Source organism: Clytia hemisphaerica, unplaced genomic scaffold (genome assembly GCF_902728285.1).
Source record: "Clytia hemisphaerica strain Z4C2 unplaced genomic scaffold, Clytia hemisphaerica genome assembly, whole genome shotgun sequence".
Taxonomy (NCBI): Eukaryota; Metazoa; Cnidaria; class Hydrozoa; order Leptothecata; family Clytiidae; genus Clytia; species Clytia hemisphaerica.
The window spans coordinates 1,261,021-1,276,627 of record NW_027103247.1 but is presented as its reverse complement, the minus strand read 5'-3'; the positions used below and the strand labels follow the sequence as shown (position 1 = coordinate 1,276,627).

At 35.0% G+C, this 15,607-nt stretch overlaps 2 protein-coding genes across 5 annotated transcripts in view; one reads left to right on the top strand and one right to left on the bottom strand.

Annotated features, from left to right (window-relative positions):
• LOC136820783 (dermonecrotic toxin LiSicTox-betaID1-like) overlaps window positions 1-15,607 on the bottom strand; it is a 40,375-nt gene that overhangs the window by 9,503 nt on the left and 15,265 nt on the right. The gene's annotated exons all lie outside the window — the stretch shown is intronic.
• LOC136820224 (uncharacterized) lies at window positions 3,287-12,966 on the top strand. Of its 3 annotated transcripts, XM_067076449.1 has the most exons (13): window positions 3,288-3,573; window positions 7,101-7,205; window positions 8,093-8,182; window positions 8,342-8,425; window positions 8,967-9,308; window positions 9,549-9,650; window positions 9,803-10,041; window positions 10,466-10,641; window positions 11,113-11,209; window positions 11,482-11,811; window positions 12,070-12,187; window positions 12,336-12,427; window positions 12,836-12,966. In XM_067076449.1, exons 1-13 carry the CDS (start codon window positions 3,483-3,485, stop codon window positions 12,953-12,955), a joined length of 1,986 nt encoding a protein of 661 aa, XP_066932550.1. In that variant the 5' UTR covers window positions 3,288-3,482; the 3' UTR covers window positions 12,956-12,966. The 3 variants fall into 3 exon arrangements, with proteins under 3 accessions (XP_066932612.1, XP_066932670.1, XP_066932550.1); XM_067076511.1 differs by lacking the exon at window positions 7,101-7,205 and having other exon boundaries at window positions 3,287-3,573; XM_067076569.1 differs by lacking the exon at window positions 12,336-12,427 and having other exon boundaries at window positions 3,287-3,573; window positions 12,836-12,955.

Here is a 15,607-nt window from a genome sequence, read left to right as displayed (position 1 = left end):
AGATCAGTCAAAAAGATAATCCTTACTTGGTCACATCACGCTATTTTACTCATAAGAAATATTACTAATTTGGACCGAAAACTCCAAACACTAATTGATCACATTTTTTTTATCCTTAAAAATGCTTATAGTTTGCACCAAAAGACTAAACACTACTTGGTCACGTTTTTCCATTCACTAGAAATGTTAATAGCTTGGAACAAAAACACCAAACACTACTTGGTCACGTCTTTTTACCCCTTAGAAATTATCATACTTGCATCCAAACACCAAAACACTACTTGGTCACGCCATTTTACTCATAAGAAATATTCCTAATTTGGACCGAAAACTCCAAACACTAATTGATCACATTGTTTTTATCCTTAAAAATGCTCATAGTTTGCACCAAAAGACCAAACACTACTTGGTCACATTTTTCCATTCACTAGAAATTTTAATAACTTGGAACAAAAACACCAAACACTACATGGTCACGATCTTTTTACCCATAGAAATTATCATACTTGCATCCAAACACCAAAACACTACTTGGTCACGCCATTTTTACTCATAAGAAATATTCCTATTTGGACCGAAACTCGCAAACCAATTGATCACAAAAACGAATTGATCCACATTGTTTTTATCCTAAAATGCTCATAGTTTGCACCAAAAACCAAACACTACTTGGTCACATGTTTTTCCATCACTAGAAATTTTAATAACTTGGAACAAAAACACCAAACACTACTTGGTCACGTCTTTTTACCCATTAGAAATGATCATACTTGCATCCAAACACCAAAACACTACTTGGTCACGCCATTTTACTCATAAGAAATATTCCTAATTTGGACCGAAAACTCCAAACACTAATTGATCACATTGTTTTTATCCTTAAAAATGCTCATAGTTTGCACCAAAAGACCAAACACTACTTGGTCACATTTTTCCATTCACTAGAAATTTTAATAACTTGGAACAAAACACCAACACTACTTGGTCACGTCTTTTTACCCATTAGAAATTATCATACTTGCATCCAAACACCAAAACACTACTTGGTCACGCCATTTTACTCATAAGAAATATTCCTAATTTGGACCGAAACTCCAAACACTAATTGATCACATTGTTTTTATCCTTAAAAATGCTCATAGTTTGCACCAAAAGACCAAACACTACTTGGTCACATTTTTCCATTCACTAGAAATTTTAATAACTTGGAACAAAAACACCAAACACTACTTGGTCACGTCTTTTTACCCATTAGAAATGATCATACTTGCATCCAAACACCAAAACACTACTTGGTCACGCCATTTTACTCATAAGAAATATTCCTAATTTGGACCGAAAACTCCAAACACTAATTGATCACATTGTTTTTATCCTTAAAAATGCTCATAGTTTGCACCAAAAGACCAAACACTACTTGGTCACGTTTTTCCATTCACTAGAAATGTTAATAACTTGGAACAAAAACACCAAACACTACTTGGTCACGCCTTTTTACCCATTAGAAATGATCATACTTTCACACAAAAACACTACTTGGTCACATTTTTTTCTTCATTAGAAAAGTTCATAATTGGGACTAAAAACACCAAACACTACTTGGTCACGCCTTTTTAATCGTTAGAAATGTTCATGGTTTGGATCATAAACAATAAACACTACTTGGTCACATTTTTTTCTTCATAAGAAAAGTTCATAATTTGTACCAAACACTACTTGGTCGCTACTTTTTACTCATTAAAAATATTCCTAATTTGGATATTTGGATCATAAACACTAAAAACTACTTGGTCACGCTGCTTTACTCGTAAGAATTTTTCCTAATTTGGACCTCAAACACCTAATACTACTTCGTTACGCCTTTTTTCTCATTAGAAATGTTCATAGTTTGGACCAAAATCACCAAACACTACTTGGTCGCAACTCTTTACTCCTTAAACATTCAGATATTTTTCGCATAAAACCCCTTCAAATGTTACTTAATCATATCTTTCATTAAAAGCTCTCCTCACTTCCATTATTCGTCCAAAAATTTCTTCGATATTTAAAGAATTTTACGATATATTGAAAGTTCAGGTGCAGAGGAATTGCTACCTTGCACTTTTGCGGCCGAAACGCCCGACGAGACAGAATAAGATATACCTGTTTTTATTGAGATTTTTTAAAAACATTCAATTTTTTTTAAACCTTAGGGTGTTCTGTCTTTTGAATCTTAACCCTAAAAATATTATTAAAATTTTTACGGCGATCGGTAACCGGTAAGACCGATTTTAAGGGATCCCAACCGTGATCAGGATAGGATAGAGCGATCTGTCGAAAACGAAAGTGTCCCAGAAATTGTGACCTGGTTGATGTATGTATCAAAAAACTTCTTTCTTCTACTTTTTGACTTGTTATAAGGAGACTTTATCATTACTTTTAGAGATACGAAAGAAACAAGCTGAAAAAATTTCGATTTTTAAAACTTCCACAGATAGATCAATGTGAAAACTAATTTATCTAAAATTATTTAAAAAATAATATCAAATTCGATTCCTATTTTATTAGTTTTTTTGTGCCGCTTCTTAGAAACCGTATACAGTATGTTCTTTACAAAGTTTTTGATAAAAAAAGGGTTAAGACATTGAGATTTCAACCTTTTGTATTACTTTTTGCTAGACGGAACAAAAAAGCGACCATCCATTCACTTTATTAGTTTGCTTGTTAACACCTTTAAAAAAAAGAGAGATCAACCATAGACTATTTCTTGTATCATTTGTTTATTAACACCTTCACATGAAAGAATGAAAGATCAATTTTTATGTTTAATTTCAACAGCTATAAAGGTGTTACATACAGAACAATACAATAAAAAAAAGCAAGTAGAAACCACCTCTAATCTCAAGATCAATCAGAAATAATTTATGCGATTATTCATGCATATATTATGACGTAAAAGAGAAAATAACAAGGGTTTTTTTGGAATCATTTGGATTTAAAGATACATGTTTTTTTTATAAGGAACACGTTTATTATTAAGGAACTCGAGGCTGAAAATGGTTCCAAAAATAAGGAATTGTTAAGGAACAGAGAATCAAACTTGAACTTGCACGCATTTACAAAACCCTAAACAAAAAGATGACAAAATATTGACAAAACAACATTGAGTAAACGTTTTTTTCCGTACTGTAGTCTATTGTTATACTTATACATAAGTTACATACTTAGCAAATCCAATCTTGGCATCTAAGTAAATTAGAAACTCTAAAGGTTCATTATAATGAAAAAACTGTAGAACTAATTCAACTTATTAGAGGCAGAAATTTTCATGATTATCATAGTTTTTCAAAAAGCCGAAATTTTCATGATTATAATGATATTTTAATGGCTACTTACGGCGCATACAAAACTGTACGGAACCGACAGCTTTTAACATATCCACCGTTAGCGAGTTCTGCTTCTTCGGATCCCGTAAATTTAATCGAATAACAATTCTAAACAAAATGGCGGATGGCTGCAACGAGGAGGAGAAGAATGTTAATGAATTCACAGCTTGCCATGGCAGTTACCCTTCAAAATATCAGGAAGCTGCAGGTAAGATCTTTCAATCACTTCACTGTGTATTGCTTTAGTAAGTTTATGAATTTGAATAAATAGTTATGCATGAGAAACCACTCTTTGTAGATACATAAAAACATACTTTCCTTAGCTGCAATTAGTAGCTTATATATATAGGGGTACCTTCCTGGGTTGGATTCTGGATGAACCTGTTTCCTGCTCAGTCTGGCCCTTGATGTCTGCTTTCCTGCCTACCCTCCTGCCTTGGTTTGGCCTCTAGCACCTGGGTGGATCCTGGTCTTAAAGAGAATAAATAAAGGTATTATATGATTGGATTTGATTGGCCGGACTCAATCTAACCCAACCAAACATAAAAAGATGTAAATCTTTGAATGAATTAAATTGATTAGATCAATCACTTGACTTCGATTGGTTTGACAATCAAAATTTTCAATAGACCTTTCCGCTATTCCGTCTGCCATCTTTCCAGGGGATGTCAAACCAATTTGGAGTCGAATCGATCGAATTCAATCGAAGTAATTGTTCGAATCAATCGAACTCAATCGAAGTGATCGATCAAATCAATCGAATTCAATCAAAATGGGAAAAATATGTAAATCTTCTATCGTCTTCGATTGGATTCGATCTATTCGATCGGTTCGACAATCGAAATTTTCGATTGACATCCCCTGGATCTTTGGACAGTTACATCAATATGCCTTCTTACCTGTCTTTAAAAATATAAATAAAAGTAATCACGGAAAAGGACGCGAAAAAAAAAGACATAAGTGTGAGAACAGAGTAATCAAACTCGTTAGAAAAAGTACCATTAGAAGTCATAAAAAATCAACCTGAATAAATGCAATCGAAATCCCAGAGAACTTCATAATTCCCCAAACAACATTACACTACTATGTCAAACTCCCATTACATAAATTTTACAATTACGTCAGAGTAGACTACGCTCGCCACCGAAGAGGTTTATTTGGAAAGGGTAATTACATTTTATTGTTCGCTTCTTTTTTAAAGATTGGCCGGGTTGGAAAAGTATGAATTTCTTTGTACATATTTTAACTACCCCAAATATTTGGGAGGCTGAGTTTTAAACAAATGGTCAAGTTGAAACAAATGATAAATGTATCAAGGTCTGTTTTATTTACCCCCTGGTGAGTTAACAAAAGAGACTTAACTCGATGTTACAATCCAATTATTGAAAGTTTGTCTCGGCCTTTTTATAATGAGCGAGACATACGTTCTCTGATTACGCAATTTTCATATTGACATTTTCGAGGCATTTTGATGTAACTGTTGGAGGGGAAACAATAATTACAAGGTCTCAAAAGAAGGAAAACCTGACATCGACTTTTTATTTCTGCCTATCTTCTCTGAGGCTTCTTTCTGACCCCCTGGTGACTTTCTAACTTATTTACTATGTCAGTCAGGCACATCCTGGCAAATGAACGGGGTATTTTTCACTTGCGACCATTGGCAAATGAACGGGGTCGAAAATGAAAGTGACGTAATAGCGCCGAATACCCTGTTTAATTGAACCGGGTTGGAAATATTTTGCTTCATTTCAAAGAACTGCATAGATTAAATTTTTTTCCATGGGTCAATTTTGTCTTTGAAGATTGAAGAAACTTTTGACGAAAAAATAAAGTTTCCAGTTTTCTTCCTTTTCCCCTTTTTCAGTTTGAAGTTCATTTTTATTCATTTTCACGCTTTTAGCCTGAGAAGGCCTATCTCATTTACACTGGGTGACGAATACTCCAAGCAAATGCTAACCCCGTTCATTTGCCAGGATGTGCCTGACTGTATGTTTTCTGTCTATTCTAATGTGTTTTTAACTGACCTTGAATTATCGACCCGACCGGGGTTCGAACCCACCAAATGAAAGAGCTTCTGATCAGAAACCCAGCGCGCTATCCGTTGAGCCACACTCGCACAGCAGAATACAAAATTTGGAAATACTTATTGAATGACAAAAAAGACGGGGGTAATGTTATTATAATATGAGTAAAATTGCCCCTTCTTTAACCTGACTGAAATTTGAGCCGTTACTAGCAACCCTGCGGGCCAAGGCGCCGAGTATGCACCCGGCACAGTGACAAGCCGTTACTAGCAATCCTGTGCTGACCTAAGCAATTCCAAACAACAAAACCCCCGGAAAATTTTTTCCTTCTTTTGAGACCTTGTAATTATTGTTTCCCTCTTTGGAGTAATATGCAAAACTAGATGAGGAACAAAAAAGCTGTGGTTGGATTTAGTTGAAAAATATGGAAAACATACCGTGAAGTCGGGTAACTTCCATCAAAGTCAAATTTTTGCTTCACTTTTTTTTGCTGGAGAAAGCTTAAAGTTGCCTATCTAGCCCTTCAGGCTTTAAAGATATCTGTGAACATGCATTGCCCTCAAATGAATGACCTGGCTGGTCCTTATAAAATACAAAGTTAAATCAAAACAAAAATGGTAGAGTAGAGCTGCAAGCGTAGCTGCGTAGTTCATTTGTTTTGACATTTTGCTGCTTTGGTTGGTTAGTCATTTGTTTTGAGGGCTATGCATGTTAGCCTCCACTGATGCGAGTTACCCAACTTCACGGTATGCAAGTTTACAACAAATATTATACTCATTAGAACAATAAAAAATTAAATTTCATAAATCAAAACGAAATACTTACGAAAAATCAAAAGCCTTTTAGAAATGTGGAGTATGTGCTGGTGGTTCTATTTATCTATACATTTTAGTACCATCAGGTCCGAAGGACCATTTTTGCTACATGGTTTACATGGTTGTGGTGTGACAGAAACTTTATAAAATGACAGTTACTTCTGCTAATATGATGGACTGTGTGACCCCCCCCTAATTTGCTACTTTACTAGTAAATATTAATGCTATGTTAAAGGGATGACTATATGGTTTAAATAAAAGATCTTTGGCCTGTAAATACCTGCTATAAGTATATACTGAGCAAAACTTCCCAATTTTTTTCCAATGTTGATAAATGAGTAGAAAGTTTTTGTGTGTTTTGCTAAATTTGTATACAAAAGTCTGGTCCTCTATCTCCTCTCGATGTTAATCATCGTGATACCTTTTTCTTAAAACAAGTGGTATGTAAACTGAATGCAATATAACTTATGAAGTAGTTAATTTGCATCTGTTTACATAAATAATATTCTAAATTGATCTTTAAAACCGGGGGTAAATTTTAAGAAGCTTTAAGGGGAGTGGACTAAAATCATAGATGAAATTATATAGTCATGAATAAAATCTCTTTTGAATGTTGTAAAGCACAAGTATTGCTCATTGTATTACGCTTAGGTGGTAACGAATTTTTTTTGGATAGCCAGTTTATTACACTTATATAACTAATCAAGTATTTAACGCAGGAAAAATGAGTGCGACAATTAATTAACGCGAAAGGCAGGGTTTTCCAAAATTACCATAGCTCAAATTTTGTTAAACGTTATTATTAACGCGAGGTTAACCAATTCGCGTTAATAACACGAGTAGTATAAAGTGTAATAAGGTAATCTATAATCTTTCCTTTTTTCTCTCTTTTCCAGTAAACCTAATGGCAGAAATCTATCATAATCACGCCAATCATTCTAAAAGCAAATCCAAGAAAAAGAGTGAATCAGTGCTTGAAAAAAGGCGATGTCCCTATACAGGTTTGCTGATAATTCTATAATTATAACTCATCCCTTTTGGAAGGCTAATCAGGAAGCAGTTCTTTTATATTATTTTGAATCTTCAGTTTTTTATTTTAAAGTTAAAGAAAAAGCTTTTCTTGGAGTCTTACGTTTTATAGGGTTAGCTTTACGCTGAAATCAATTTGTACTTTTGTGACGCCAATTTGTCTTATGACGTTAATATGTACATTGATAGCGGTAGTATGTTTTTTTGTGAACAGTCACTTGTTTCGTTTTCTCGTCGTGACACAAGCATTTACGTACACTGTACTTTTTAAACGAAAGCTCGGATGGCAATTTAGCCTTTATAGCTATGGAATCATAGTTTGCACCCCCCCCCTTTATGAAGGGGGGGGGTAGCGATGTTCAGAAAATCTCAGAAAGGGGGGGTAAGAGAATTTTTTCTAGAAAGGGGGAAGTTTTCAGAAAGGGGGGTTCATCTAGAAAGGGGGGGGGTAAGATGTCAGTGGTATGTTTTTTTTGTGTTTTCCCAAATTAGAAGTTTTATTTTTAATTTACAATGCAACGTCTTCTTTATTAATTGTTTAGTATGTTTGAAACATTCGATTCAAAATGATTCTATTTTTTTCGCAATGCAGTGTGTTCTTGCTTTTTCACCGGTAGAATTATGGTAGGATTTTAAAATTTTGAGGGGGGTAGCATCAAATTTTAAAAGGGGGAAGAACCTAGGGTAGGGGGGGGTAGCTCTAGGGTAGGGGGGGTAGTGACCCCCTTCCGAACTATGGGAATTTTCTTCTGTAAATTGATAGATATAGGAAATCAAGATTTATCGTACTTGTCGGGAATAGAACTTTATTGTTATCATACCTGATATTTAGTTGATCTTACTATAATTTTTCACTCAGGAAAAATAATACCACGGAATCCGTCAAGACCAAGAACCGCGAAAGGCGCAAAAAAGACAACAGAAGCCTTATTAAGATCTACAGTTCAAGGTTAATGTTATCTTGACTTAAAAGCTACTGAAATTTTTGTTATCTCTCTTATCTCGATCACTTATGAAAAGTCAGTTTGACTCGGCTATCATTGTCATATATGTGTTGCAAACGATATTAAAAGCATTCCGTTTAAAATATTGTATTTCTTATCTTTAGACATCCATTCTCAAGAACATTTTCCCTCAGATCCCATCGAACCACCATTTCGTGCCCCAGTTATCCCTGAGGTTCATTCTACAGGTAAACATTTATGAGTATCATTTGAGTGTCACCGCAAACGCTGATTTTAAAGGTTTTACTTTAAGCATCAAAACTCCGATTAAGAGGGTTCTTTCTAGGAATAGAAAAATCTCAAGGATAGATACGTTCACGATCCGCTAGTGAACACTCTGTAGATTTTCCTGTATGGTGGCTAATTTGACGTGTGAATGGCTTTTATTTTTGAATATCCTTCCCATACAAAAATATTCAAAATCTTGCTACAAAATGTATCCCTTAAATTTGAAACTTAGTGCCGCCGTATTTAAAGGTATTACATAAATTTCCCAAACTGATAAAGTAAAAGTAAGAGTAAAAATATGTTAAGAATAAAAAGCTTAATATATTATTCAAGCAGGAAATGAAATTTTTTTTAAACTTTGTAAACCAAAAACAAATGATCACTGAAATAACCGTTTCGAGTGGGAGGGCAGTATAATTTTGGCAATGTAGCTCCAACATCCATCAAAATACGGTCAAAAGTATCATTATGAAAAATTCGTGCAATCATTTTTTTATTCAGAGGCCATCAGGCAGTTTATCGAGATGCTTTGTAACATGGGTAAACCAAAAAGGAAGAGAAAGACATGGTTTGCTAGAAGCCAAGCAACTCAAGAAGAGTGGAGCAGAAAAAGAAATAGTATCTGGACAGTTATGCTCGCCAATCAAGAGCTTGATGAAATTTGTAACGTGTGCAAAGAAAGACCGGCAAAGATACAATGTCAAGATTGTGTACTCAATTCTTTGTGCTTCGTATGTGATGATGTTGTCCACACAAGTGAGCCCTGTCATGACAGGATTTTCCAAGGAAAGAAACTTCTTCCTCTTGACAGTATTGATGAAGGAAATAATATAATTCCCACAAGTGAGTAGCAAACTGCTAGAATTTTCTTTTAAGCTATATAGATTTGATTGAAGCTTGATTTCCATTGAAGTTTTATTCTTTAGTTACTCCTCTAATTTTGCATATCCTCTGATATCTTGGAAAAAGCTAACTGTACTCAGTAACTTCCTTAGTAGTGTCCGCGATAGTTTAAAGAGGAGAACTCAATATAAAACTCGATATGATCATTTTAAATAGTTGCGTTCCTTCATTATTTTTTAGATCGCTTTCCGAAACTAAATTGTTTCAGGTGTACAGTGTGTGGAAGTAGCGAAACAGTGAAAAAAGTTGGACACGAGTCTGTTGTTCTCATTACTTTGGAAGGTAAATCATTTTCTAAACCTATGCCTTCATTTAAAATGAAAATAAGGCGATTTCCTATTAACTGATGCTTAAACTTTAGGTTTTGTCATACGTATATTCATCTTCGTGCTTCTTTCTGTCTCTTTATTTCGCTGTATTAAATTATTTCTTAGGTAGATTTGATCTCCAAAGGTACTCAGTTCTTTGTAAAGATTGTTCAGGAGAAGTCGACCCTTTCACGCTTGGAGTCCTTCTAAAATCTGGTTATTGGCCGGGCAGTCCAAACAGCGTGAATTATTTCATCTCGGAAAAAGTGTTTCGCTTATGGGACAAATTCCGTAAATACATGCCGGGAAGCTCAGAGACGTCCTTCTTAAAAACATTGAATGCCATTTCGGAAGATAATGGCCGAGTAAGTTTATATTCATTTTGTCAATATAAATTTTAAATACCTAGAGTTTTTACAAAGAGAGCTTGAATTAAAAGTTGAAATATATCATTGTTTCTTCAATTGTCATACTTCGTATCAGAATGTTGTAATTATTTAAATACGTTTTGATGGTCATTCTTCATAATATAAATTTAGGAAAACAATATTTCGACCTCCTCAGTGGAGGTCTTTATCAGGTTTAACAAACGTTCGGTTGAGATCATCGAGTTGACGTCAGATGACATCAACCTGATGTGCAAAAGCATTGAATTTCAAAACCTAGACGTCACATACTGACCATCGTCTAGATTTAAACAATGTTCATTATGTTCATCATTTTTGTTTTACTGGAGGGTAAGCATATAGATAATTCGATGATCTTGCATTGCATTGATTAATATTTCAGAAAGCAACGATTGATCCTATATGCTTTGGGCAATCATTCAAAGAATGGTGTTTTTGGATAAATAGAAAGGACGTCATTCAAGAGAAGTATTGGAACGAGTGTCCTGCTTGTGCTATCTACCAACACAGTTGCCACGTTGATGGCAACTGTAAATTATATCGCTATAAACGGGCCAAGTAAATTTCCTTTTTGTTATTTTTTAATTCTATTTTCTGATTCTGACATTAAGCAAATCAATAGTTGTTAGTATTTTCATACGATTGATGAAGCCTACAACAAAAAAAATTACAGAGATCTTAGGAGATTCAACAAGTATTGCAAAACCGCAAAAATTAGAACCCGCGAAATACATTTTTTACCAATTTAACAAAAAATTTGAAGAATTCCTAGGAAAATGAAAGAAACTTGTCCAAAAAAGGAGCAAAACCGGTAAAATTATTCCTGCGAAATTAGTTCATTTAAGGTAATGTTCAGTAATCTTCGTGTATTTTCACATAACTTTAAATTTTTCATTTAAGAGTCCAGAGAGCTTTATCGGCCACTTTCAAATTATGGTTTTCAAGAAATGGATCTCTCTTGTCAGGACATTTTTTTGAAAATTCCCATTTCGCTCTTGATGAGGATAGCTTCTTTTCTATTTATTTCAGGAGGAAGCGTAGTACATTTTATGAAGACCAATTTATTTACAGAAACCCCGTTGTTGCATCCTTTATTGATGACTTATATGGCACCAAAAAACGTACAGTAGGTTGTTCGTTTGATAAAACGATAAATCTTTCTTAATTTACTCGACATACTCCTCCCTTGCTTAATAATTTTTTGGAAAATATTTTTGAAAGTTTCTTCTTTTTCCCTAGTTTTAGGTTAGCCTGCTTTTCGATTTTATTTTATTCAGACCCCCTCTAATTGGTACCCGAGACCGAGAGTAATCACGTTTGGGTGTTATGTTTTCATTATTGTGTGAATTCTAATTCAGTGCTTTGTATTCTGAAAGTCTTTAAATATTTCCACTCTAGAGCTGCGAAGATTCTCAGTGTGGAGGGGTATGGACAGCAGCCAAGAATTCCAAGCGAAAGCTCGACAAATTGGACGAAACAGGACTTGATGTTGTAACTTGCAGACATGTAATTGCACAGAAAGCTCTGAACATGTTTCAAGGGGAACTATTTGGCTACCCAATGTTCCTGCTAACAAATTTTATGGTGCAACGCAACATTACCTATTGTTTCGCTGACGTCATGTGCAAGTTGTGGCCATTCGTAGTGCGAAACGAACCGTTCTTGCAAGATAAGATTAAGCCTGCACTATCCGTGATGCATGCAAAAGGTCACGCTCTTGAATGTCAAGTATGTTCTTCCGATGTTTTTTGATTTTTGAGACTGAATTTAGTTCCCTGAAAGAATTTTAGATTACCAAAAATCTATTGAATTAAGGCAGATTTTTAAGGCTTATGGTCCTACAATCTCCCAAAAAAAATTAGGAAAGATTATCTTGAATAAAACTTGACAAGCTGTTTTGGATCACGTGATATATTCTATCCGTTAAAAATCACCACTAGTTAACACGAGTTTTAATAATTCAGCACTTTGAACTAATGCTTTTAGGTTATTTGGAGTGGTGAGTGGATAGATGGAACAGCTCGATCGACAGGCGAGGAAACGGAACAGCTCTTCAGCTACTTGTCTCGTACTGGCAATACAACGAAGCATCAATCTCCAGAAAGTAAAACGTCAAATTTAAAATTTAAAACGTCTCTTATATATTTTTTAAAAAACAGAAATGGTATCTAGTACATGAAAACCAAATTTTAAATTTTACATAGTCTTCAAATCGTATTCGCTCTGATCACAAATCTGATCACACATTTTAGATCGAGAAGAAACATTGACTGAATTGGCCTTCCACTGGAATAAAATAAAGATAACCCGGATCGTTTTTGATCTGAAGAAAAGATATATAAAGGTTATTATCAGTTGCCGTCTCACGTCTCATATTGTTTTCGCGCGTAAATAAGGAACATGGAGTAATTTTTTTCATGAAGTCTAATATCTTTGCTTATCTAGCATTAATGTTCTATTTGGACGCGGTTTCTCTGATTTATCTTAGCCTGAAAGACAACCCCCAAACAACTGTAGATTTCTAGTTTCAAGAAAAGGTGGCGTCTGTACTATTTCTTTTGCTGTCAGAAAGCGAGTCATAGATCTATTAACAATCACCTAAAGTTGTTCATCAAGATTTTTCTTATACGGATCAATATTCGCGAATCAAGTACTAGTTCGAAAGTTCTGGGAACTAACTATTCACCAAATAGTCCATGCGAAAAGTTATACTCAAAGTACACGCATTTTCTCTCCTCCCTTCCATTTTTAGAACGAGAAAATGATATCACTAGTTTCAAGCTCCAAACAAATAGAAGATGAAGAAGAAATCAAACAATGGAGGCTGGACATACAACAGCAAGCATTGGGTAATCTCGGTTTTTTAAATTAACCTTCAAGTCATCAAACGGTCTTATTTTGCAAACTCTTATAAAGCAACTGAAACACATTAATGTTTCTGTAACTCGAACAATAATCTTCTGACATTTTGAAACAACAATCTCATTTGTATTTAAAGTCTTCATAGCTCGATGCAAACAATTGTGTTTCTGACATTAGTTCAAACTCTTTCAACTTTCAACCCTCTATGATATCAGTATAAATTTTGGCTCTTAGTTATTAGCTCGTTATCTTACTCGAGTGGACTCGCAGCGTCATCAAAATTTATCAGAGAAAGCCAAGTTCAACCAGGAGTAGTATCTAGTCTAAGCGACATTCAAACGTTCAATCTTTCAAGAGCGGAGTTTATTTCGGTGAGATTCTCACGTCAAGCAACTCTCGCAATTCAATACCTTGTGCATATACTTACCCATCAATAATCTCAATAGGGACCCTCGGAATCCTCTATATTGCAAACAGCGTTTAATTATTATGTAAAATTCCCATTTCAAGTGACTCACACAATTTTCGATAAACCTTGAAGAATCCCATAATTTCAATAGAACCCTCCATAAATCCTCAATGTTAATTCAGGAATAGAGTTTGCTTCAGTGAGGTTCTCATTCGACTCTCGCTATTCAATTGTCGATATAAACGTTAATGCATACCCATCCATAACCTCAACAGGTTTCTCAGAATCTTCTAGAAATCAAAGCCGAAGCTTATTTCAAAAGACCAAGTCGGAGTTTATTTCGGTGAGATTCTCATGTCAAGCGACTCTCGCATAAATCAACAACTGTCTCCTATCCTATACACCTTTGAACATGTAAATCTCGAAAGAACCCTGCGATGAATCCTGTAGACTACCAATCAATTCAATCTTTCAAGATCGGAGTTTATTTCGGTGAGATTCTCATGTCAAGCGACTCTCGCATAAATCAACAACTGTCTCCTATCCTATACACCTTTGAACATGTAAATCTCGAAAGAACCCTGCGATGAATCCTCTAGACTACCAATCAATTCAATCTTTCAAGATCGGAGTTTATTTCGGTGAGATTCTCATGTCAAGCGACTCTCGCATAATTCAACAACTGTCTCCTATCCTACACACCTTTGAACATTAACATGTAAATCTCGAAAGAACCCTGTGATGATAATCCTCTAGGTTACCAATCAATTCAATCTTTCAAGATCGGAGTTTATTTCGGTGAGATTCTCATGTCAAGCAACTCTCGCATAATTCAACAACTGTCTCCTATCCTATACACCTTTGAACATGTAAATCTCGAAAGAACCCTGCGACGATAATCTTCTAGATTACCAATCAATTCAATCTTTCAAGATCGGAGTTTATTTCGGTGAGATTCTCATGTCAAGCGACTCTCGCATAATTCAACAACTGTCTCCTATCCTATACACCTTTGAACATGTAAATCTCGAAAGAACCCTGCGGATAATCCTCTAGGTTACCAATCAATTCAATCTTTCAAGATCGGAGTTTATTTCGGTGAGATTCTCATGTCAAGCAACTCTCGCATAATTCAACAACTGTCTCCTATCCTATACACCTTTGAACATGGAAATCTCGAAAGAACCCTGCGACGATAATCTTCTAGGTTACCAATCAATTCAATCTTTCAAGATCGGAGTTTATTTCGGTGAGATTCTCATGTCAAGCAACTCTCGCATAATTCAACAACTGTCTCCTATCCTATACACCTTTGAACATGTAAATCTCGAAAGAACCCTGCGACGATAATCTTCTAGATTACCAATCAATTCAATCTTTCAAGATCGGAGTTTATTTCGGTGAGATTCTCATGTCAAGCGACTCTCGCATAATTCAACAACTGTCTCCTATCCTATACACCTTTGAACATGTAAATCTCGAAAGAACCCTGCGGATAATCCTCTAGACTACCAATCAATTCAATCTTTCAAGATCGGAGTTTATTTCGGTGAGATTCTCATGTCAAGCGACTCTCGCATAAATCAACAACTGTCTCCTATCCTATACACCTTTGAACATGTAAATCTCGAAAGAACCCTGCGGATAATCCTCTAGACTACCAATCAATTCAATCTTTCAAGATCGGAGTTTATTTCGGTGAGATTCTCATGTCAAGCGACTCTCGCATAATTCAACAACTGTCTCCTATCATATAAACCTTTGAACATGTAAATCTCGAAAGAACCCTGCGGATAATCCTCTAGACTACCAATCAATTCAATCTTTCAAGATCGGAGTTTATTTGGGTGAGATTCTCATGTCAAGCAACTCTCGTAATTCAATTATGTTGATATACCTAAATATTCTAGATTTCAAAGACGAAGTTTATTTCAAGTTTTATGTCAAGTGACTCTAGCATAATTCAACGCTCTTTAGATAAACCTTGGGCATATCGACAATCTCAATAAGAACCCTAAAGAATACCCCCTTAATTCTAGATAAATTTTCTTTCCAATCCCAATATTGATTAATCCCAACAATTAAACGAACCTAATTTTAGAGGTTGTTTCTTGAACAGTTCAAAATAAACAACACTACTTTAAGTTTTTGTCTCAGCTCAAAGTTCATGTTAAGAATTGATCCCTTCCAGAAAATGCTCTTACAACCTGAATGCTGTTGTTCATTTGATTTGACTTCACGTTATTCGAAGCT